At 36.7% G+C, this 27,338-nt stretch overlaps 1 protein-coding gene across 1 annotated transcript in view; it reads right to left on the bottom strand.

Annotated features, from left to right (window-relative positions):
* RhoGAP15B (RhoGAP_ARAP and RA_ARAPs domain-containing protein RhoGAP15B) overlaps window positions 1-27,338 on the bottom strand; it is a 56,277-nt gene that overhangs the window by 10,022 nt on the left and 18,917 nt on the right. Inside the window, exons 4-9 of the mRNA XM_069836337.1 lie at window positions 15,091-15,336; window positions 12,992-13,204; window positions 9,792-9,979; window positions 9,483-9,722; window positions 5,337-5,576; window positions 3,373-3,575 (exon numbers count right to left, since the gene is read on the bottom strand). Of these exons, the coding sequence (XP_069692438.1) occupies window positions 3,373-3,575; window positions 5,337-5,576; window positions 9,483-9,722; window positions 9,792-9,979; window positions 12,992-13,204; window positions 15,091-15,336 (1,330 nt within the window). The remainder of the gene's footprint in view (window positions 1-3,372; window positions 3,576-5,336; window positions 5,577-9,482; window positions 9,723-9,791; window positions 9,980-12,991; window positions 13,205-15,090; window positions 15,337-27,338) is intronic.

Raw genomic sequence — 27,338 nt, 5'->3', positions numbered from 1 at the left:
AGGAGTCCCTACTCTGTTGGGCTTGTTGCATCAGGCTAATCCGGAGGTGCAAACCCGTGGATCATACCTATCTGCCCTGATGATGGAACCTGCAAGTAGTCCCAAAAAGTTGGAAATGTCAGTTCCAGAACATGGTGGAATACCAAAAAGCCTAATTGAACCGATTATGTTTGAAAGGTCACATGTCCACTTCTGTCAATTTTACAGGAGAAACAAAAAAACTGTTTATTTTGCTAATGGTACTTTGTAGTGTAATCAGATATTTTTTATTCGATGACTAAGTTACATTTACATGCATAAATTAATGGTAACATCACTAAAACTTAATTGTAAAAAAATTATGGACTTGTGCCCTTTTAATAATAAACCGTAAAGTAAAGCATAATGAAATTATTTTTCATGTCCTTGCATGTATTTTAACTATTACTGACTAACAAATACTTAAGAATTTAACTGTTAAGAACATTATTTTGCTAAGGTAATATCTCTTATTTCTGAAATAAAGCAATTTAAAAGCATAAAAGCTTTTAAGTTACTTCATTAAACACTTCCTCTGTAGTTTTCAGTCGCCTTCATTGTTTTTTTCTTCTATTGGCCACTGGGAATTTCTTCATAAAATTGAAAATATTCAGGAAGTACTGCATACTTTTGATGACATTTTCAACTTTCTTCTTATTAACTAAAATGCTCTCTCAATTAATCACTCAATAAAAGAATTGTATTCCAATGGATACCATCCCATTGTGGAATCCTGGGAAACGAGAATGCAGATGCTTTAGCAAAGAAGGGCAGCACTGCTACTTACAGACTTGTTACTAAACCTACGTATTACTCTGTGAAAAGATTTATTAAATCTACATACTTAGACTTCAACACACAAAATTTGATAACACAATCTCAAGGGAAAAAAATGGAACTCTTTGCATCATAATCCACATTTAATTCCCGATTTACCACGAAAATCGTCTGTAGTTGCATTTAGATTGGCAACAGGCCATGATTGTTTGGCCAAAACCTGCATAGAATTGGAATATATCAGTCCCCTAACTGCCCATTGTGCAACTCAAACCAAGAAATGGATTCGGAACACCTCAAAATCTGTGCTTCAGTGGCTGACCATGATAATATCTTTGAAAAATATTGGCGTGCAAGAAGTCAAATGACTTTATTGTCAAACACCCTGGCATTAGAAAACAACAACTTTCTTCTTATTTATTGGAACTTTTCCATATTACGATTTACTTTCAAGTAGTTTCAAGTCATTAGGATGTATCGCATTATCTCTATGCAGTAACTTGAATGTGTGTCTCATTACGCCATCAGTACAGAGGTGTGAAAATTATTAGAATAATCTTAATTTTAAAATTATTAGAATAATCCTAATTTTAAAGGTTTTTTAATAGTTCCTTCACAAATATTAATTGAATTGATGAATATTGGTATATATTACTATACTGATGTAGGATATATTTACTACTAACAATGCCGGAAAGCATTGTTGTACATTGGTATTTTTCTTATTTTACAATTGTTATGGGAATTCAGAAATTATTATATTATGTTGGCGGAATTGGAAACATAAAAAATTATATGCACAAAACAGGCGTATACGTTCATTTGAACCTTCACAACAATGTAAACGCAAAGAACAATTTGTTTAAAGCATTTCTTAATTAATTTTTAATGTTTCCAATTCCGCCAACATAATATAATAATTTCTGAATTCCCATAACAATTGTAAAATATGAAAAATACCAATGTACAACAATGCTTTCCGGCATTGTTAGTAGTAAATATATCCTACATCGGTATAGTAATATTATATACCAATATTCATCAATTCAATGAATATTTGTGAAGGAACTATTAAAAAACCTTTAAAATTAAGATTATTCTAATAATTTTCACACCTCTGTATATTCATATGCAACCACTGTAGGCCTAACCGGGTACTTAGCATCAAAAACCATCACTGAATACTGTGAAATTTGAAAGTATAGTTTGTGATCTTTAGGCGCTACTTTTCCTAATGTTTCAACTACTCGCTATTTTGTAACTGTTCCAAACAAAGAATGGAATCATGAGATTTTCTATTGTACATCATTCTTGGACACGTCCCCTTTCAATACTAAACGGAAACTTTTTTACACTGTAACACTCAGTAGAGTGCACATACTTGTGCTTTTATCTTCAGCAAACGGTGCGCTACACTAAGAAGAATATGATGGTGGTCATAACTCAGTTTGTCAAAAAAGTGGACATGTGACCTTTCAATAATAATCGATTCAATTCTGAACTCAGTGGCCTTTTTTTCCTCCACATTAGGCCCATCATTTCTCCGGATGCACTGCAGCCTTAGGCTTATTGTGCTACCAATGTTAATTTAATACCGATTCATCAGCCCTGTTTCCTGATTAAGGTGTACACTCCAGATATAAAACTAGGTTCAAAATCTTTGGTTCTAGAGATTCTTTAAATGTTAAATGTTATGTTTTATTTAACGACACTCGCAACTGCAGAGGTTATATCAGCGTTGCCGGATGTGCCGGAATTTTGTCCCGCAGGAGTTCTTTTACATGCCAGTAAATCTACTGACATGAGCCTGTCGCATTTAAGCACACTTAAATACCATCGACCTGGCCCGGGATCGAACCCACAATCTTGGGCATAGGAGGCTAGCGCTATACCAACTCGCCAACCAGGTCGACTAAAGATTCTTTCCGAAAGATAAAGTATCTTCTGTGAGCCAATGCATCGCAGGAGCAAATGATGTGTTGGGCTGTTTCAGTCTCCTTCCCGCAGTATCTACAGTCTAAGTTACCTTGAAGCATTGCCATTATATTAAGATGCTTTTTCAGAGTATGACCTGTGAGAAAAGCTGTAATTGCTCTCAACTGAAATCTATTACATTGAAGTAATATTTCAGCTCTTTTGTTGCATGGTCTAATAATAAATTGTTTCCCATGGTTGATGCATGGTGTCTTAATCCAGGTTTTGTAATGTCGAGTCATGGATCGCATTTTGCTCGCCTCTCTGACAGGCATTCCGAGAGCCAGTTCTGGTCTATACATTTTGTCGTGCAAGTTCGTCAGCTTAACTCAGTGGCTTACTTTTATTGTTGCACATGGGCTCAGTTTCTAGAAATAAGGAATTAAGTTGCTATACTTTCAAGTTATGTGTGTTTGACAAAACTGGCTAGGACATCTAGAAATTGACAGAGAAACAAATACACAGAGGACAAACAGAAGCAGAAGGACTCACCTCCTCCACGTCACGGGTTCCTCATGCAGCACAAACAGAAACAGTTCTAAGATGAACTCAGCAAAGGTGAGAGTTATGTACCAATCTGGGGGGGGGGGGGATATTACTCACCTCATCTGCGGACTCCTCTTAGGCTCGTGACCTAAGTACCACACTATGTCCTCTATCCTCCACTCGCCAAGCTTCACAGAGCCCCGCTTGTCCTTATAGTAGCACAATTTGGCCTGGCTGAACTCGAACAGATGCGTCTTGAAGGATCGACTTTTACGATCAGCAAAGCGGAGGTCCCCACAGAGAGCCATAGGGAATTTGGCCTGCAAATATTTCCCATGTTCACTTTCTTCAAGTAATTAATAAAATATAAGAAAACATCAATGTAAGTATTTACTGTATCATGCACTCACACAATCACTCACCTACTTCTCCTTTGCACACTCAGCAACTTGCCAACTATCTTCTCATCAACTGTCTCGCTAACTCAGTGCTAATCACTTTCTCACCAACTCACTCACTTCTCCAGTCACAGATTCAGATTCATGTCCATTCACTCACAAGCAACTCACTACCACTACCCTACCATTCACTTCTTCATTCACACACTCTGTTATTTGCTCACACACAAACTGTACTTGTTAACTCACTCATCGACAAACACTATGGTTAATTCAGTCACCAATTCATCCACTCATTCAACCAACTGTTTGTTTATACACATAGTTGCTTGCTCACTCACCCACCCATCCAATTCCCATGCTAATTCATTCACCCATATATTCATTCGAACATTAACCCATTTCTTCCTAGCGTAACATATATGTAATAGACTGCAATTCCCCTCTTTTCTTGTCTTGAAAATGTGTGCGTTTAAAATGTTTATTGTTCCATCACATTCAGTTGCTGACACTTTGTTCTTCATAACCCACCAATTTTCTCTAAACTATCCCTTAACATCTTCACTGTCCACTGCTTCATCAAATTTATCTGATCTTCGTCAGAAGCTGACAGATTATCATTACAGTACAGAAAAGAAGAACTAATTCATTCAATAGTAATAAAGTAAGTTGTACTCTACATTATACATTTCGAGTTTATAAATGTCACTGTGCCGTACATTTAAAAAGATTTTTCTGGAGAAAGAAAAAAACAATATCACTTTTAATTCCCTTAATTTTCAAAGCTGCTTACGGTATAGTTTTATCATTTTTCATGATTCAAATTACAGTAGAACATCGATTATCCGCCATCCTATTAACTGATTGGTGGATTATCCGACTATCTTTTTTTTTTTTTGCAGAAAAATACCAAGTACAGTATTTAGTCTATATCAGTACGCATTTTTTCTACAGAAGTCATTACTAGTCTTTACCGTTACACAGTATGTAATAGGAATGCTACCATTACTGGTAGTAGAATCACATTTAGGAGGGGGTGTTTTTCGCAACTTGTAAAATAGTCACCATCTCTTTTCAAAGAAATGACTCCAAGAACTTCCACACAATTGAAAACTCGTGCATAATTTAATCACTCTGTGCAAAATGTTAAAAGAAAACGTGTTAGCGGTTTTAGAAAGGCAAGACATCAGTGGTTGCAATATAGTTGGAGTTTCAAATTACAAAACTCTTATGCTCTTAATCCATGAAAATATTTTGTAGTACGGATTATCAGACCTTTTCGACTAACCGTTCAGTCCGCCCCCTTCATAACCACGGATAATAGAGGTTCTACTGTATACCGAAAGTAGCTTTGAAAATCAAGGGAATTAAAAATGACAACGCTTTTTTTTTTCGCCAGAAAAATCTGTTTAAATGCACATAGTGGATTTTGGAGGTGCAGTGACGAAATGCTGTGGTACTAAATTGAGTTCCAATGCAGACACTCTTTTTTTCCTTCCTCTTCTCTCTGTCTCTTTTTGGCATGTTCGGATTAGTGGGGTTCTACTGTACTTGCTCACTAACTCAACCAACCATCTATGAGCTCATTCACTCACAAACCTTCCGGAGGCTAGTTCATCCACATACTCAGTTGACTGCCCACATCACACACCAACCAACTTGTTAATTCACTCATCACTGTACCTGACTAGAAGCCTCTCTGAATACTGTATTCTGGCAGAGAACAAGGCAGTTATCTTTGCGGTCGATGTCACTCCAATAGCCCCACCGGAGCACCACATCCAGCACCCTCTCTGTGTGGTGCAAGGGCCTCGAGAGGGCTCCGCCACACACCACTTCTTCAAGGCAGAGCTCGTGTGCCTGCTGCGACATCTTGCTTGCTAATTCCGCACACACTTCCCCTGCCAGCTTCTGCGGGCCAACCTGAATCCAACACACGGGTTAAAACTAAAACCTGCGTCTCCAATACTTAACAATTCATTATTCAAAATTAAAATTAAGAGTCTCATCTTGACATACTTGTGCCAGTTTTGTGCAGAGTGTTGAATGTGGAATACTGACACAATTATTTATCAGGCTGAGTTCGAACATTTGCCTCACACTTGTATCATTCTTGCTATGACAGTAAGAATAAACAAAAGAGATTTTTGGAATAACCATAAAGGCTAGAAACTAGGAACTGAAAAATTACATCAATTTCATTGCTAAAACTCCAGTTGTGAACGAAATTCCTCCATGGAAATGGAGAAAATTATATTTAATCACACCAAAAATTAAGAAAATTGTTTATCGGACAAAAATGGAACATAAAACTTGCATATTTTGTTTTGTTAAAGTTGTAAGAAAATTAATGACATTTCATCAACATCTGCGCCCTGCTTATAACAATGAAATTGATGTAATTTTTCAGTTCCTAGTTCCTAGCCTTTATGGCTATTCCAAAGATCGCTTTTGTTTATTCTTACTGTCATAGCAAGAATGATACGAGTGTTAGGCAAATGTTCGAACTGAGCCTATATTTATGATCAATAATTGTGTCAGTATTCCACATTCAACATTCTGCACAAAACTGGCACAAGTATGTCTAGATCAATCAATCTTCTTAATGTATCCAGCTGTTTGCTGACAACATAAAGTCCACTATAGTCCACTGTAGTCTATTCAGTTGTTGTTTTTCACGAGAGATGAGGGGTATTTTGATCGGTGTTCATTATAGATGCCTGTTGCTAGTAGCCAGAGGTGGGAAAGTATATCAAGAAAGTTATTTCATACCATGTTCATCCTCCTCCAGTCTTGACACTGAATTGCTAGCTATTGATGCTGCTCTTCAGTGTGTTACTCAAATTTCTGAAAAATCTATTTGCATACTTACCGACTCCAAGGGGGCTATATTTAATATAATTAAATATGTACCAAACCTATATGCACATAGAATTATTCCAATTCAGAAACAACTAAGTAAACTAAAAGAACTCCAAAAGGAAATATCATTTCAATGGATACCTAGTCATTGTGGTATACCTGGAAACGAGAAAGTCGATAATATTGCAAAACAGGCAACATATTTGCAACCAAGACCTCTTCAAGTGATATCTCTATCCAATGCTTTTGCTTCAGTAAAGTCTCATTTTACAAACCTATGGATCAACAATTGGCTCTCTTCTGACAAAGGAAAAATTTTACAGTCTGTACAAAAGAAACCAAATGGCCTGGAAATGTACAAAAACTTGCCCAGACATGTTCAAACATTTTTAACAAGAGCCAGAACAGGTCACATTGTCACACAATTGTACCTACACAGATTTCACATTTCTGATAATCCTACTTGTCTGTGGTGTAATAATCATGATGAAGATCTGGAACACATTCTTCTATACTGTCCATCCATAAACCACAAAAGAAGTAAATTAAAATCATCAGTACCAGTTGCAGAAGACACAGCCTGCAGTATATATTGACTACACCCCACTCTGGCTACTAGCAACAGGCATCTATAATGAACACCGATCAAAATACCCCTCATTTCTCGTGAAAAACAACAACTGAATAGACTACAGTGGACTATAGTGAACTTTATGTTGTCAGCAAACAGCTGGATACATTAAGAAGATTGATTTGTAGCATTTTATTTGTCAGAAAATTTACATATGTTGTTGTTTTCTAATGCCAGGTGTTTGACAATAAAGTCATTTGACCTCTTACACTCCAATATTTGAAAATGGCAAGTTGTAGCCGATTTAAGTGAACAAGATATTTTAACGTTTTGGTGGCTACTTCATTCACACACAACTCCCAGAATGTCTGGAGGACCACACCTGCTGTTGGTCGACGGGTCCATTGGACCTAGCTGGGAGATCTTGTTGATCACCAGCTTTCCCTCCTTAAGCCACTAGAGGACAATTTTAGTGCCATAGCAGGTCAGCACTAGGAACAGAAAAGTAGAAAGAGAAGGAAGGAAAGGGAAATGAACCCCTAGGCCTCGAATGCTCTAATGCTGTCGGGGTCGAAGAAAGTAAGAGTTCAGTCAGAGGACTGGATAGGAAAGGGTAAAGAGGGAATTAGGTATTGAATAGAGGAAAATTATACCAAATTCAGTCATTAACTCATCACGCTGACCAGTGCTAATTGATGAGTAGCCCCTCCCTTTAGTTCAGCTCGTAAAATTATGCTTACTAACAGCTGCATCATGGGACATTAGGTATTTGTCCAGGTTGGTTCCTTAAGGCCTTCAATTGGAAGGAAAATTTACATATAAATCATTGGTTAACATTTCACTTCACTAAGAAAACTGACCTTCAGACAGTGATCATAGTGATCCAATAAGCTGAGGCGATAAAAAAATGTGGCCAGGATAGATCTGGAAGTACAGAATCCACTGCACTCTACTACTATTGTTCAGCTCTTGGCATGCAACAGCGTAAAACTCAGCTGTGGTAACTGTTTACAATGTCCTTTATGTCAAAGGTAAGAAACAGGGAAAAGAAAAGGGTTTAAAAATTGTAATTTCTGATCAGTACTGATACGTAAACAAAAAAATCCTGCTTTAAAACGATCTTAAACTGCAGAATGGCAGTGTTTGCAGTGGGATAAACTTCACTGAAGGTAACAATAATTATTTCCTTCTGAATATTGTGGCAACAGCAATGGAAAGTTCTCGCTGCCTCGGGAGTTGAGCACGCGTCCGGCAGAAGGGAGGGCGTGTGGGGAGTAAGGCAGCGGAGAGGGGAGACGCAAAGCTGCGAGATGCTGGCCGCTGTGTGGGGTGAGAGAGGAAGAGGCCAACTGCGGCGGAGAAACTTCTCAGGACAGATTGTTGTAACAAAACGTCCAAAAATCGAAGGCTCGCAAAGTGTTACCTAACAAAATAAAAGCGCGAGCAGTTTAGAACAGTCAGTCGGTTTGTGAAGCAGCCGTAAGTGAGCAAGGAAGCCAGCCTTCGAGACCAGAGTTCGACTTGAGTGGGTCCGCAACTGTGGCAACGACCAGGCGAGTGCGGCGTATCCGGAAATCTTGGGTTCGGTGTGCAGTGAACTTTATCTGAAAGTCTTGAGTTCGAAGTTCAGTGGACTGTCATTGTCGTCTGTGGAGTGCAATAACGAATATTGTGTTGCTGTGTAGAGTGAAATACCCATTGTTGACGGGAGTGTTTAAATTCAGAAATAGAAAGCCATTATTGTTGTGACAATAAAAGTAACATTATTGTTTTGAATTAAAAGTCACAATATTAACTGTATTGGATATGTGATGACAGTCCTCCTGACTAGATTGGAGCAACCAGTGACCAACGGTAGATGCAGTCCTCCATTCGTTTTTTTTATAGTAGGTTGTTTTACGACGCTTTATCAACACCTCAGGTTATTTAGCATCTGAATGAGATAAAGGTGATAATGTCGGTGAAATGAATCCGGGGTCCAGCACCGAAAGTTACCCAGCATTTGCTCGTATTGGGTTGAGGGAAAACCCCAGAAAAAACCTCAACCAGGTAACTTGCCCCGACCGGGAATGGAACCCGGGTCACCTGGTTTCGCGGCCAGAAGTGCTGACCGTTACTCTACAGGTGTGGACTCCATTCGTATTGGGGGTTAAAATTGGATTATGCAGCTGCCTAATCGTAAAAACTAGGTTACAAATAAAAAGAAAAAAACAGCTGTAACTTGCTCAAGAAAATATAAAGTTTGTCTCCTAAAGTTAAAAGGGGTTGTACTGTATATCAGAACTAAATATTTGATGCTGTGTATCTCAAATTCAAGATTCTCTAGTTCAGTTCTTGTCCCAGAGAACATCTCAATTATTGTTCATTTTCAAGCCAATGTGCTCAGGAATACGTACTGTAACGTTGACGCAATTAGTGCTGTCCCTGTTCTTGATGTGTATCCAGATCTTGAGGTCCCCAGAGGGCTTGGACTGGGGGTTGGTGCTGTTCGCCGAGTGGTAGCGCTCCAGCACCTCCTGCATGCGTTTATCACGTGACAGCTCAGCAGCATCCACCTCGAAGATTTCCGAGTACAACAGGATCAGGTCAGACACGACACCGGACTCCAGCTTGGACCACGTCAGGTTGTCGGCACCCTAGAAATGCACACACTCAGTGGCTTGCTACGTGGATACTCAAAGCAATCCAATCAGTGGTCAGTGTACCTCAATGTGCAGGAGGGTGGGTCCCCAGATCGCGGCCAAGTTCTCTACGGGCATCAGGTTCTTCTCGTGCTGCTCGTGGATGAAGTGGAGGTGGCCGATCAGCTTGCGGGTCGTCAGGTAGTTGATGGGGGGCAGCTGCTCCAACACACGGCGGTAGTGCACTGTCTTATGTGAGCCACGTTTTCCAGCTGCACAAATGTAACCACAAGAAACACTACTGCTTGTGAAACTGTGTCATTAAAAATATATAAAGCACCAAGAGGGAATCACAGTATAACCTGGACATTTATCACGCCACAAATTCTACTATAAAAGGTTACAGGTAGGTAGTAATTCTGCTGGACACACTCTGCAATGAAATTATCTGTCGAAGTTTGCCATATTAAAATTGTGGAAAAAATTCATCACAATAATATCCTAGCAGTAGAAACATCACCGACTAGTTCACAGTACAGTGAAATCTCAGTATAACGTATATCAGAAAATAATATTACAGTAAAACCCTGATAAGACGCTGTTCAAGGGACCGCATGTAAACCGCGTATTAACCGGGACTGCGTATTAGGCAGGTATACTAATTTTGACATATACAATATTTATTAGCATTTTTATTTATTGAAATATATGATACATAAACGATAATACAGTATTACTCCATTACGTAATTACTGTACTGTATGTTAAAGACATTTACGATACTGTATGTATGTACTGTACTTAATTCTTTCGAAAAGAGTCCTTTATAGTTGTTTGCCGTGTGCGTGTTCTACAGGTCCTCATGTTTACCACACTTCACTCTCTTGTACTTACACACTCCCGACTTCGCAACTGCAGTGATTGAGTCGCGATTTTTTATTATTGTTATTAATGTCGATGATGGGATTCCTAATGCATCAGACAGTTGTTTCTGATTAAGAGTACTGTTCTCATCATACTTTCGTAAGATTTCCAATTTTTCAGACACAAAAAGCGCTTTTCGTTTAACACTCATTGTAATCACACAGACACTTCAATACACTAAAAAATAACAAACTGACCAGCAAAAATTTCCAGAATTTTATTACGGTCGAGTGAGGAATGTTGCTTGAGAAAGAGAGGATTAGCAAGTGGGTGGATTAATGTAACTGTAAGCTGCACAGGTAAAGGGTCGAATAAGAGAGCGTAACAAGAGGGTGGGGTATTGTATAGTATGAAGGTTTAAATGCGCAGGTAAAGGGTCGAATGCAATACTTTTCAGGTTAATGGCACCAGTGAGTTCAATGGCCAAAATGATTCATTGCTGTTACAGTACATTGCTGAAAATTACATCGAAAATATTCCACAAAAACAGAGTATTATGCAGGATTTGAGCGCAACAAACGGGATATTTTATAAAGGCTTTATGTATGAAAAGTTCAGGCACCGAACAAAAAAAGTGTATTACACGGGATAGCATAATAAGCGGGCGCGTCTTATCGAGGTTTTACTGTATATCAGAAAATAATATTATTTATACTTTGTTTTGATTTTACATAAGATAATGCACAGCTATTCCACAACACATTTCAGCTTTCATTTACTGCAGCTGTGTTTTGAGGCCATGTGAAATTCAAGAAACTCGCTATGTCTGTACAAAATTGCAAGGAATATACACACCAGTATCACTCAATTTTAAAATTATAACACAAAGAAATTATTTAAGTTAAAAAAATTTAACTTTTTGTCTCACATTTCTCACCCATAACAGTTTCTTATCAGGAACTCTTTTGTGTTGACCTACTCTAAAATGGGTATGAAATTTCCGCTGCTTTGTGATCACAGAATCGCCATTTTTTTAATATGCTTCAATGACAAAATGTATGACGTTCAGCTGTCCTCGCTATGATGATAATTGAAATGGCATGAATTATGCTGCTCAAAGATATATATCACTTAAGCATAACTATCAATTCAAACTTGGTAGATCATTCTCTCGGAACCTGTATTATCGTATAAAGAACTTCATCCAATATCTCTCACAGCTGCTGTTTTTTTCTAACCTGGGGAAAACAGTCTAGTCATCACTGCATTCAAGTCATTGGGTTTAAGCTGGTTCAAATAGGAGCGGCAGTTAATTTCTTGAAAACCAACTAATAATGTACAGTCATCTGCGATATTACACAGTTGAACGTGCAAGAAACGTTACACTCACCCATAATATAGTGTATCTATAGTTACAGTGAATGTTACACTCACCCATAATATAGTGTATCTATAGTTACAGTGAATGTTACACTCACCCATAATATGGCATATCTATAGTTACAGAGAATGTTACACTCACCCATAATATAGTGTATCTATAGTTACAGTGAATGTTACACTCACCCATAATATGGCATATCTATAGTTACAGTGAATGTTACACTCACCCATAATATAGTGTATCTATAGTTACAGTGAATGTTACACTCACCCATAATATGGCATATCTATAGTTACAGTGAATGTTACACTCACCCATAATATAGTGTATCTATAGTTACAGTGAATGTTACACTCACCCATAATATGGCATATCTATAGTTACAGTGAATGTTACACTCACCCATAATATAGTGTATCTATAGTTACAGTGAATGTTACACTCACCCATAATATAGTGTATCTATAGTTACAGAGAATGTTACACTCACCCATAATATAGCATATCTATAGTTACAGTGAATGTTACACTCACCCATAATATGGCATATCTATAGTTACAGAGAATGTTACACTCACCCATAATATAGCATATCTATAGTTACAGAGAATGTTACACTCACCCATAATATGGCATATCTATAGTTACAGAGAATGTTACACTCACCCATAATATAGCATATCTATAGTTACAGAGAATGTTACACTCACCCATAATATGGCATATCTATAGTTACAGAGAATGTTACACTCACCCATAATATAGCATATCTATAGTTACAGAGAATGTTACACTCACCCATAATATGGCATATCTATAGTTACAGAGAATGTTACACTCACTCAAATCCGTGCACAGATGAAAGCAGTTACACTCACATGCAATACTGCACAACTACGAGTGCAGAGAATCTGTCTTCTGTAATCTGACAGTTATGAGTGCAGGGAACCTGTTACACTAGGCTTAACCTAAAATCTCGCTCTCGAAAAGAAAGTCTTACACACATCTGCAATCCTGCAGTGGCGTGTACACTCACCTGCGATTTCGCACAGCTGTGAGTGCAGGTCTGTAGTCAACAGGGGTTCAGGCAGATCCCGCAGGAAGCGCTTCAGTGCACTTGCCACATCGTACTCGCTGTACTGCTGTCGAGTAAGCTGCACAGCCCACGCATCTTGCCGGAACAGAGTCAGCAGGCGTGTCACACTGGAGTTGGCGCCACTGCGACGGTAGATCCCCTCAGACATGCTCCCTGAATGAAACATAGAATCACTGTTCAGAACAAGCAGGATAATATAACCATCTATGTGTATCCAGTACATCTCCTGTCTGGTCCAGCAACAACTGTGGTGTATAGTGGTACAAGTAACAGATGTTTATTGAGTCATAAAGAATGAAGAATACAAGCTAGGAATTAAAATTTCAAACAATATAAAAATCAACACCATTTTATTCGCTGACGAACAGGTTGCGACTTCTACTTCTGAGGATAATTTACAGAAATGTTTATTTATACTAAATAATATAATAAATGAGTATCATATCAAAATTTCTTCAAGTAAAACTAAACTTCTGGCATTCTGGCATACATAGCAAAATATTAATCGAAAATAATACATATTTTAGAACAAGTTAATAACTGCTATCTAGGATGCAATATCTCTTATGAAGGTTAAAATGACATAAACAAGAAAATCACAAAATGTTTGCAAATATTAGGACTCTTAAATTATACACTAAAACCACATCTATTACAACAACAATTCAGATTAAAATTGTATAAAACACTAGCCCTCCAGATTCTTCTATATGGAAGTGAAATTTGCGTTCTGAAGAAGAAAGACACATATGCGCCAAACAGCTGGATATACTCTGTTCGACCATCAGAGAAATGAGGACTTTTAGAGGAACTTCACATGCAGCCATTAGAAGAAAAACTTTTCAATTATAAAGAAAGATGGGTCCAACATTGTCACGAATGCCACCAACTAAGATACCTAAAGGTACAGCCATACGTCGCTACTTTTGCAGCACTGCGTGCACAGGATTCTCAGGGTTGCAGTGGCAGCATTTTTGATATCGATTTTGTAGAAACTTTTGCTGCGGTTGCGACCAGTGTTGCCACCCGAATATGCCAATGATACTTTTATTGTTTGGATATATTTTAATGTTTGATGTGAAGAAAATACATGATTTGTAACAGTTACTAAATGTACAACACAGTCAGAGTATATTTGCTAACGATATAATTCATGTTTTTTTATTTTCCGTAGCGTAGTTTCAAACAGGAGGGTTGCCAACATTGATTACGTGAATATGCTGTAGGTTAACATTTAAATATATAGGAGTTTTTTAATAGCTTTACAATAAAAACAATGCTAATTTCTGAATACTAGTTAGGACAGAAAAGCAAATAATAGATAAGTAAGCTATCACATGAGTTTCATAATCCAAAACTAATGCGAACATAACCACAAAATGTATGTTGAAAAGTCAACCCGAAGATGGAAGGCTGCAGCTAGACTGCAGCTGCAAAAGTAGCGCCTTGTGTGTAAACAGACTCGCAACCTCCAGTTGCAACTTTTGCAGCGCTCGGGTTGCGCAGCACGAAAAGTAGCGTGCAGCACGCTACTTTTGGCTTAAGTGAGAACACGACACACAACTTTTGCAGCTGCAGTACAAAAGTTCGCAGCAAAAGTAGCGACATGTGACCGTACCTTAATGCTGTATTACATTACCAACTACAAGGAAGATGTTGACCTGACCGTCCACAAAAACGACTCTTAGACCCTGTCTAGACGAGACAGAAATATCACTTAAATTCGTCTTTGGATGATGATGATGATGATGATGATATATATAGAGGACAGAACAGAAAAATATTATTCCATACTCCACAATAAATTTTATTTATAACTTGAAAATTATTACTTCAAGCGTTCATGAAATATACCCTTGATTTTTTACAAGGAAAATGGGAATGAATTGCTAGAACAATAATTATTGTTATTCTCTACATCAGAGAGAAAATGAAACCATGGCAAATTACAGCAAAATTTAGTGATAATTTCGAAGAAAAACTATGAACCTTCAGTTCGGTCCATCCAATATAACTTATGATTCTTGTCTAGCTCTCACCATGTGCATACACGAAGTTGATGCACTTGTCAATTATGGTGGGCACATCCTCACGGGTCAGCTGCTGCTGTGCCAGATGTAGTCCATTGTCCACTGCAGCAGAGCGGATCACACCATGCCACGCAGTCGTCTCTCGCGTGCTGTCCATCTGCAAATACAGAGACTGGCCTGGGATGTCCACAAGGATCGAAGGACCTGCCTCTGCCACACTCAATGTTGCCACCTCACATTTCGAGTCCTGCAGCACTGTAATACAGATATACTCATTTCAAATACCACCAAATGATATTTCTCGAATTCTGCATTCAATATCAAACCTTATCCATATACCACAAAACTAGTACTTAAGTAATGGAGAGGTAAATGGAAAGTGAAAAGTTCCACATGAATTTGGTCTCTACTTAAAAGATTGTGATAAGGAAAAAAAAAAATATATATATATATAAACAGGTATAGTCAGTGGCGGCTCGTGATAAAATATTATGTGTGTTCACAATTTTGTGGTTCCAAAATCGAAGAGAATTTGAAATCGTACGTTTAGTCTAATACGAAATGTCATGATTCCAATGTTTCACTATCGAAAAAAACCGTATATGAATTCAAAACAACATATAATAATAATAATAATAATAATAATAATAATAATAATAATAATAATAATAATAATAATAATAGGTTTCAGAGCTGGACACAACACAAGCACTGCTCTACTTAAAGTGACAGAAGACATTCGTGAAGCAATCGACTCTAATAAAGTAACAATACTAACACTTCTTGACCTTAGCAAAGCTTTCAACTCTGTAAATTTCGACCTGCTCACCCATAAATTGAGAAATCTGCATTTGTCAGAGACTGCTGTGAGTTGGTTCGAATCCTACTTACGGGAAAGACAACAATGTGTTGTATCCGGGAATCGAAGCTCTTCCTGGTTTAACATAACATCAGGTATACCACAGGGTTCGGTACTCGGACCATTGTTGTTCACGATATATGTCAGTGATATTACATCTCATGTAAGGCATTGTAACTATCACTTGTATGCTGACGACCTTCAATGCTACATCTCTTCCCGCTTAGATCGAATAAATGACGCTATAGATAAATTGAACAAAGACATTGACTCGATTGTGACATGGACAAAGAAATTCCATCTTAATATCAATCCTGGAAAGACACAAGCAATCATATTAGGACACAAACGGCAAACCGACGCTGTAAAGCACCTCGACATTTCCCCCGTTAAAGTAAGTACAATGCATATCCCTTTCAGTTCTTCGGTAAAAAATCTTGGCATTCACATGGATAATAATCTCAACTGGGACATGCAAATCACAGAAACCTGCAGAAAAGTATATTCTATTATTCATGTGCTAAAAAGGATAAATGTTCATCTTCCCTCTTGCTTAAAAAAGTCCCTTGTGCAGACCCTTGTATTTCCCCATTTTGACTATGCTGACATTTTACTGACTGACCTTTCCAGCGACAACAAAATGAAACTTCAACGTGCTCATAATTTGTGTGTACGTTTTGTAAGCAATGTTCGTAAATATGATCATATTACCCCATCCCTGGAAGCAATAGGTTGGCTTAAACTTGATAAGAAAAGAAATTTACATTCACTTCTCTTTCTCTTCGAAATCTTGAACTCTTCTATTCCTTCGTACCTGTCGTCTCGCTTCACTTACCTTTCTTCCCACCACAATCTGAACACACGCTCTCGCCATGAAACAATACTAACAATACCATCCCATCGCACCTCCTCATACTCATCCTCTTTCACAATAGCCCTGCCAAGACTCTGGAATTCGTTACCTGCTAGCATCAGGGACTGTCGAAATAAAATTCAATTCAAACGCAAACTTACTAGGCACTTGGTCAGTAATTGAGACTCGTTCAGACATGGTTTCTTGTAAATAGTTCTTTTAATCTACCACAAAATATCTCAATATCCGGTAATTTCATCACTATAGAATTTTGTTATTGTAGGTTTAATTTGTAATTTTGTAAATACAAAAATATTCTTTGTTCTTAACTTCTATGATAAAATGTCTAGCTTTCATTAATCAGGTATTCTTGTCGTACTTTAATTTTTATTGTAATTGTAATTGTAATTGTAAATTTAATATTAATTGTAATCTTATTGTTCATGTTATAGTTGTAATCCCCTGGTAGAGGGGCAGAGAAGGCCTGACGGCCTTATCTCTACCAGGTTAAATAAATAAATCTAATCTAAATCTAATAATAATAATGAAACCCAGTCTTTTTATTTCCAATTTTTCCTGGTAAGCCAGTTTACCCAGTTCTTTACTGTTCAAAATTACTTGAACAGAGTTCATTGTTTACGTTTGTTAAAAATGAATACATACCACAGTTTCGTTATTTACAAACGCGTGTGTTCAGTAATATATTTTGATTCACAACACACTGATACACTATATCCTATACCAGTACTGTAATCCCATTCGCATAGATTGATTACTATAAATACATGCCAGTAAATATTATTCTTAAATATTATACACTACCATACAGATACTTAAATTCATACCACCACTACAGTCAGCCAGCATGTGTTCGAAAGTCAAACTATGCTATTATGCCGACACTCAAGTATAGTAATTCACAAACTACACTCTCGTAGCAGCACTGTACACACATCCATTTAAAGTAAACGTTCCTACAGTCAGATGCTAACATCTACAGGCTATTAAATTTCCTCCTCGAGATATAGCACATGAACGATAGGCATCGATGCACCTGACATCTGTAGGATAGATACTCATCATGTTCACTTAACACTTTGTGCTCTTTACGAGTCATAAGCGGCCAGCTAAAGACAATTTTCTCCCGCGCATGCGTGAAATTCCTGTAACCATCTCGAAAAGAGCACGGCTTGTACGTGAACGGATGTTGCCAAGTTTACATAAGAAGTTTATGCAAGATGCGGGAAGTTTAAAATACTCGATTCTGATATTATACATCCCCACTACGTCAATACGGTATCAAATAATAAAACTAGTCGTGCATTGATGGAAACAAGATGTTCACGTGTTCTTGTGCTCTTATTGACGCACCACCACTGGGTAGGGTATAATGTATAAACATCCTCCTGTGTCCAAAGCCATGTCACTTCAATTTTTCTTCTCCATTACTCTCTATCTGCCCATTCTCCTTCTTCTAGTCCATTTTCCCTCATATCTCTTAATATATTTTATCCATGTGGTTTTTGGCTGACATTTTTTTCTTCCAGGAGGAATCCAGTTTAACACTTTCCTAGGTAATCTCTGTTCTGTCATTCTTCTAACGTGACCATACCATTCTAGTTGTTCTATATTTAACAAAATGTAATATAGAATTTGGAAATTTAATTTCTTCACTAAGAGAAAAATGCGGGGGAAAATTTAATATTTCAATATAAAGTGAAACAGATGTTGTAATATATTACGTGTAAAATAAAGGGGAGGGAAAACAAATTATAACTGAAAACCTCCCTGGAAAAAGGATGTAACATCAAATTACTGAAACATGTGAGTTAAGTTTAAAAAGTAATTTTGAAGCATTCATTAATACCAATAAATTATTGCATTCAGTAGTTGAATAACCTTGTATTCTTGATTAGCTTTTTTTTTTTAAGTTGGTTATTTAACGACGCTGTATCAACTACGAGGTTATTTAGCGTCGATGAGATTGGTGATAGCGAGATGGTATTTGGCGAGATGAGGCCAAGGATTCGTCATCGACTACCTGGCATTCACCTTACAGTTGGGGAAAACCTCGGAAAAAAAAAACAACCAGGTAATTAGCCCAAGCGGGGATCGAACCCGCGCCTTCTTGATTAGTCAAATGGTTCTGGTAGTAAATATAGAAATAATGAAATATACTCCTAAAATTATTTTCCTTTCTCTTTAAACACGAATTATTGTTTTGTTGGGTACATCCTTATTCAACCAATTAAATCCTTCACCACATTTTTATATACCATTTTAGCACAATTTCATACCAACTGAAGATGTCAACAGTTTACTACCTAGATGCACAGTTAGTGCTAGTATGCCATACAAATCGTGCATCACCAAGATGTAGGAATAATACAAATGAAAACACATGTTCGGCACATTGTTACGAATATTTATGTATAATTACAAGTAAAACAATGCTAACTTCTTGTGTGGGTTATGATTGGTACATTAGTCTCTTTTTAAGAACTTTTCGTACTATATAGTATGAATTATCTATCAGTGTATGCTAAGAGCTAAGAGAGAAAAAAATCACATATGTTTTGGGGTTATTTTTTAATTTAAAATATGTATTGATGAAACATTTAAACATACTGTTTGCAGGTTATCCTTGCACACAGAAGTTACGATATCTGACAACAACAAATTCAATCAGGATCACAATAATTAGAAGCAAATCGAATTATAACAACAATCCATCTTTCCAGCAATTGAAGGCTCTTACAAAAACTTACTAGTGCCTAATAAGAAGTACACTGGTAATTGTACAGAAACTAGCAGCAAAGCTTAAATAATGTCATGGAATGGAAGAAGCACAGCTCAAATGAATTCTACATACGAAGACATTCAGGAGTTTCGATAAACTTACAAACCCTGTAACAGTTTACCGCATTTACTCGACTATAAGACCCCCCCCCCTTTTTTTTCTATTTTTACTTGCAAAATTGGGGAAGGATCTTATAGAAAAGAACTTCATGAAATCACTTGGTTTGGGAGGAGATTAAAAAAGTGCTCTTTTATTTTTATGGCACATAATATAGATATTTACAATCAAAACAAAGTTATTACAAAATTTTATATTTTTACTTTCAAAAAGTAAGGCCGGTACTATATGTGATGGAGTCCTACAGCCAAGTAAATACAGTATGTTATGTATTCCCTTGTTGTTGTTCTTTTTTTTACATCCAACAAATCCAAGATGTGTAGCAGTTGCACATATCCGAATGGACACAAGGTACGACTGTGTTGCCTTTCATTTACATAGAACTGGAATTCTGGACAGCTCTCTTTGCCCACTTCGCAATATGCAAGAAGATACAGATAGCTCTCATCTTCAATACTGCCCTGTACTCTACTCTACAAACATCCATGACCAATATTTGGAAGCAATGCAAAACTTTATTCTTGGGTAAAAAAAAGGTATCCCCGACATGCCATGAAGGCACTTGGGGGCATGGAAGTAGAGCCCCATCCTTTCCATGACCTCGGCACTAGAATGAGGTGGTGTGGTCGGCACGACGCTCTGACCGCCTTTTACCCCCGGGAAAGACCCGGTACTCAATTTTATAGGAGGCTGAGTGAACCTCGGGGCCATTCTGAAAGTTTGGCAACGAGAAAAAATCCTGTCACCACCTGGGATCGAACCCCGGACTTCCAGTCCAATTTGTTATTTATTACCTACTGTTTATATTTCAGATTTTTTTTTATATAGATTGCGTGTAATGTATGTTTTAAGAGATAGCCTTTGATCAAGTTCTAGGCTTTGTAGTGAAGCAAATAAATAACACAAAATATATATTTTTAACAACAAAGGATCACTGAATGGTGATGATCTCGGTACAAAATAAAAGAAGGAAAATAGGGATCTAATCATATATTCTCCTGATATTGCACAAATATAAAAGTTCTAGAACTAATAGGGCAGCTGCTGAAACGAAATAATAGTAGGCTATGCCATCACCGATTGGCAGATCTCAGTCCATATCACAACTTCAAAACTGATCTTCCAAACAGTTCAGATTGCTCTCAAGTAATAATAATAAACAGATACAGTGACTACTAATATGCATACACAGCGACTTCTACTGTCAGTTGTTATCACAATACAGATGTTACTGTTTCAGTAATTAGTTCATAATTTGTGACAGCTAACATGTAATGTAAAATTAGACGCCAAAAGAAGAAAGGTTGATTGAGAAATAGATAGCTTTTATCATAATGCACTGATTTATATTGTTTCACGTTATCTAATCGATCTGGAGCTATATCAGTGTCTGATGTGACAACGAACTGTTACAACTGAACTAAATGCAGCATGTTTTGCTATTAGATCTATACAAGAGGTAGTAAATATCAGTACTTTAAAAACAATATACTTTGCATACTTCCATTCGATAATGAGTTTTGGAATAATATTCTGGGAAAATTCTAGATAGTAATAGTATATTCCTACTACAAAAAAAAAAAAAAAAAAAAAGAGTAATTCAGGACCGTTTTTGCAAAACTTACTAACTGAAAAAACTAAATTTTACAGGAGAGACAGAACACTATAGTAAGCAAATTTTGCTGTACGTCTAACTTACAGCAGAAAGCAAGTTTTGAAAAAACGATCACACTTTGACACACTACAATGAAGAGAAATAACCCAATTTTACTAAGATGCTTTGAACATCATGTAGAGGCCTGCCTTATGTTAACGAATCCATCAAAATCTCAATTTTGCAAATTTTGCAGTTAGCAAGTTCTGCAAAAACGGTCCTCAATTAGAATAATAGTAGGTGCCAAATCTAGGGAATCGTGTAGGATTATTTTAAAAAAACTACAAATAATGCCCATAGCTTGTCAGTATATTTTTTCATTAATAAATTTTCTCGTATGTAATCATCAAAACTTTGTAACTAATGCAACAGTTCATAGCATAAACACTCGACAAAAAAATGACTTTCATACTCCATCAGCAAGTCTATCGTGCTATCAAAAAGGAGTGCATTATATGGCGGTAAATATTTTTAATAGCCTCCCTACGGATATAACAAATCAAACTCAAAACAAAAGATTATTTAGGGTCAAATTAAAGAAGTATCTAATTTCTCATGCCTTCTAATCTATAGGTGAATTTATGACATTCAACAACGCTGCATGAATATTTCTATCTTGTATTAAGTATTGATACTACCCCTTATATTGGAAAACTCTTCTGTATCTGAAATGATCTCACATATGGGAGTTCCCAGAAAATAGGAAGAGTTGCTCACTCTAGTGAATAATGACAAGGGTCCTGCCATTGGACAAAAAAATATATATAATGTATTGTCACCAAGAGGTGAGAGATAATTTTTGTATTCTAAAGAGGTCACTAGTACAAATCTAGACCTCAAATCACTGTATAATTAAATTTTTATAAACTGTACAAAACCATATTTCTTCTGATCCTTTCTTGGTGAGTGCATCTTACCAACGAAGCTAAATACTTTCGTTATGCAACTTCATATTTTGTATCAAATTACTGTTATAACTGGATGGGGAGGCATTACAAAAACTGCTCTTCTTCCTCTAATTATGTTGCAAAAACGTATAATCAAAATTTGTTTGAAAAGGCGACTGGATTATCCAACAAATTTGATCCATTCCGAATTGAATGTTTTTAGAATTGACCAAATTTGCAAATACTCTTTAATGAAATTCTATCATAAAAATAGAATGAAATTTGTAGCTCAGCCACATGATCATAATACAAGACGAAATGAAATTCTTAAATTAGTTGAACCTAAATGTTTCACATCTGCTGCTTTACTACACAGTACAAATTATGGTCCACGTCTATACAATTTGATAATAAAATTTCATCCAGAATTGACTACTTTAAGCAATGGAATTTTCAGATGTACCATGTATTGTAAAACAAGTTTATTTCTCTCCAAATTATTCAAATCAACTTTACAGGGAGTTATACCTGAAAGCTTGATTTGCATAATACACGTCACTGTTCGTTAACAGAAAACCACAATTTAAGTCACACAGAGTTAGTGTGCACTCAATGTTGGTTGCTTGATGGTTGTCAGTCCACTTTGAGGTCTGTGGATATAGAGGGAAAAATTGGATCGGTGTCTGGTAGAATTCCCGGGTAGCTCAGTTGGTAGAGCGTTGGTACGTTAAACCAAAGGTCCCGGGTTCGATACCTGGCCCCGAAACAATTTTTCCCTCGAAATTATTCAAATCAACTTTACAGGGAGTTACACCTGAAAGCTTGATTTGCAAGTTTATTTCTATCCTAAGTATATTTTTTCTATCTTATCTTGGTTACTATACTAAGATGAACTGTACTAATTATACTACTAATAATAATTTAATATTAATCCACCAATCTCAACATCGTCTCTTTTTTCACTCAGTTATTACTAGTATTATTATTTACTAAATTCATTATCGTCTTTATGTGACCTTTTTTCTTAAGTATTCTGTCTGCAAAGTACGAGGCGTGTTCTTAAAGTAAGTTCCGTTTTCAATTATAGCCGTCGAATCGCTGCAATCGTTATTTTGCGCATGCGTGTTTTCTTCTTCAGTCCTCAGGCAAGCTGTGCATGCAGTTTCAGAGCTTCAGTCCGTGTGTGTGGTTAGTTGTGATCAGTTGAAATGTTTAAAGTGATCGAGCACCCCGCCGACTGTGAGATGCGGTCTGTTATCCGTTTCTTGAATGCGAGAAACATCAAACCAGCTGACATTCATCATCAACTTTATGAGGTGTATGGTGATGGTGCCATTAGTGATGGAATGGTCAGGAGTTGGGTTAGAAAGTTCAACGAGGGCCGCAACTCTGTGCATGACGAGCAGCATGCCGGTCGGCCATCTTTGATCAATGACGATTTGGTTCGTGCTGTCGATGAAAAAATTCATGAGGACAGGAGGTCCACAATTTCTTCGCTTTCCTTGAATTTTCCACAAATGTAGCGGAGTGGTTCGCAGGCGGGTGAATTCTACAATGAGGGGATAGAAAGACTTGTGCCACGACTCGATAAATGCCTCAATAATGGTGGAGATTATGGTTAGAAGTAATTGAAGTGTGGGGAATACAATGCTACAAAAATGGTTTGTAAATATTTTCCCGTTTACTTTCTACACCCTTTTGGAACTTACTTTAAGAACACGCCTCGTATGTATATCCATGTAACGGAACTGTCCCCAAACACGAGCTTTGCTCTTTCGGGGTATTTTAATGTAACATTTTTATGTATATGTTATTATTAAATATATATATATATATATATATATATATATATATATATATATATATATCAGTTTTTAATACAAGAGCCTGACATAAATATTTAAGGACATAATATTACCGGTTCTTCTGTATGGTTGTGAAACTTGGACTCTCACTCAGAGAGAGGAACATAGGTTCAGGGTGTTTGAGAATAAGGTGCTAAGGAAAATATTTGGGGCTAAGCGGGATGAAGTTACAGGAGAATGGAGAAAGTTACACAACATAGAACTGCACGCATTGTATTGTTCACCTGACATAATTAGGAACATTAAATCCAGACGTTTGAGATGGGCAGGGCATTTAGCATGTATGGGCGAATCCAGAAATGCATATAGAGTGTTAGTTGGGAGACCGGAGGGAAAAAGACCTTTAGGGAGGCCGAGACGTAGATGGGAGGATAATATTAAAATGGATTTGAGGGAGGTGGGGTATGATGATAGAGACTGGATTAATCTTGCACAGGATAGGGACCGCTGGCGGGCTTATGTGAGGGCGGCAATGAACCTCCGGGTTCCTTAAAAGCCATTTGTAAGTAAGTAAGTAATAACGGAAAATAAATCCGCTTACTAGCTCAAGTTGCCTGCATCATGACGGAAAGCATAACTTCCTATTCATCCCATGTTGTTTGCTGCTGTGCGACTGGAAATGTAGTGGCTTGGTTTCAACATGCCTACAATCTCACTCAGGCTTTTATGACACAAAAACACGTGTGTTGTATGCAGCAACGTATTTTTAAAAGTGCAATAAACTGTGCTGTTACGACTTTCTTAGTGGCTTTACATGCTCAAGCAAACTAGTAAACGTTGCTGTAAACGCGCAAACATCCATAAAAGAACCCTACTGTGATAACTAGGGACCGTATTTTTATGTAATTACATATTATATTCCTTTCAACCTAACTGTAAATAAATAACAAATCTTTGTTAATCTTGTAATTACCATTAATATATTAAAATTTGATACTACATATTTTTACATATCTACCCCACATTACATATTACGGCTTGGTATTACATAAATCTAGATATTTAAGGGTTTCAATCATTTTTACTTCTCTAAAAGAAAAAAAAAAAACTTCTGCTGTGGAAGTTTACAATTTGAAATACACAGATTTAAAAAGTCTTCTTACCTACCCAAGAAAGGATATATTTCGGGACGAAACGTAACATTCTTAGTTCCAGAAAGTAATATAGGCACTCACCCCATACTATCCACTGTAAATATGAGTGAACAAAAGGCAGCCTTTCTCATTAAAAAAGTAGCGTTGCCTTCATGCGGTGGAGTGGGACAAGGACGACATGATTTGTCTCGAACTATAATTGTTCTACACACGTCTTAACAAGCTGTTCCCATGCAATTTGCAACCTTACCCACCCTCTTCCTAATCCTTCCAGTGAAAACCCATGTCAAGTCTGACATGAGCCGCAATAAAGTAGCCGACATTTGAAAAGAAGCTGAAGTAAAGCAACAAACTGGAAAGATGTCGAAAGATTAAAATAAATAGCTTTTCAGGTTATTGCTTGACCTGTTTACTTTAAATTTAGTAGACTTATACGGAAATGGGATTTTCCGAGCAATTAGAAAGTAGGGTTCTCGGCTGGAATAATCCTACCCTTCTGAATGAGACAGGAATGTCACTTTTCAAACAACAGTTTGTAAATGCCTATAGTTTGAGGTTTTAGTAGGTACTTTGTTTCTTACAGGGAGCAGGTAAAATGCATGTGTCCCACATCTCCTCTTATTTTCTCCTGCATTCATTTCACTCAGTTCTCTAGTTTTAGTACTTACAGTATAAAGTGCAAGTGAGTTTACCTACTGCTTTTAACTAACTAAAATGGTCCCTGTATCTTCAACACTAATGACAAATATAAAATCATGGATTGCGATGGACGAAGCTTTCACTACAGATGGAAAAATAGTAATGTGTAAAGTGTGCGGTAAAAAAGTCGGGTGCTCTATGAAATCACAACTGGAAAGTCTTACCTATCCGATACCTGCCAGATATTGATATTAAATATTTTCATGATTTTACATATTTTGGTACATATTCAGCTTATTTTTCTTACATAAATATGTATATATTTCACACCTTGATATTACATAAAAATCCGGTCCCTAGTGATAACTTCTGATGAGAAACATATGAAGTCTATAGTTCCAAGTGTGTGAGTACTGATCTCCAAAAGGTTTCACAATTGAAGTGAATTCCTGATGTTCGATATTGTAACTACTTAAACTGCACAGCCTTTCTGGTTGGCCTTGGGTTTTAGACCTACAATAAGTCTCAAGTACACGAAGAAGGTTCAGCTGCATGCGTAATCCTTCGTTTGTTTACAGACACAATCTCAATTTGCTCAAGTTAAATACTGTTATTTGTGGCTGTCGAAATCTCACGTTTACACATGAAGTTTACTAGCACAGATTTACACGTACCTACAGTTTGAGAAAATCCCGTGAGCGTGTAAATGAGCCTTTACATATCGTCGTTGTTCCTGCAATAACTCCTATGACATATTTATCGATTTTCAGATTTTTTCTCTATTAAATAACTTAAATAGTGATACAGCAAATAATAAAATCTCCTATATGTAATTATATTTCTTCCTTTCGAAAATTTAAGAATTCACAGTCTCTCCTATGTACTACAAGTATAGTAATTACAGCCAATAACTCCAACACATTCCAATCTTCAACAGAGGAAATTCTCTTCAAAATATGTGACTGGTTCTCAGTCAATAAATTGGTATTAAATTGTAACAAAACTAACATAATTCAATTTAAATCCTGTGCAAATTCAATGTCGCAAATTTCTAGCGCAATAATTAACAACAGATCCCTATTAGAAACAACGACAACCAAATTTCTTGGCTTAAAAATCGATAATGTGTTAAATTGGAAATATCATATTAAAGAAATTACCCCCAAACTAAATTCAGCTTGTTTTGCTATTAGATGTATGCAAAAGATAGTAAATATCAATACCTTAAAAACAATATACTTTGCATACTTCCACTTGGTAATGAGTTTTGGAATAATATTCTGGGGAAATTCCACAGACAGTAACAGTATATTTCTATTACAAAAAAGAGTAATTAGAATAATAGTAGGTGTCAAATCTAGGGAATTTGTAGGATTATTTTAAAAAAAACTACAAATAATGCCCATGACTTGTCAGTATATCTCTTCATTAATAGTCTTCCTCGTATGTAATCGTGAAAACTTTGTAACTAATTCATCAGTTCATAGCA

The sequence above is a fragment of the Periplaneta americana genome, chromosome 9 (assembly GCF_040183065.1).
Source record: "Periplaneta americana isolate PAMFEO1 chromosome 9, P.americana_PAMFEO1_priV1, whole genome shotgun sequence".
NCBI lineage: Eukaryota > Metazoa > Arthropoda > Insecta > Blattodea > Blattidae > Periplaneta > Periplaneta americana.
This window is presented reverse-complemented; position numbering and strand designations above follow the sequence as displayed.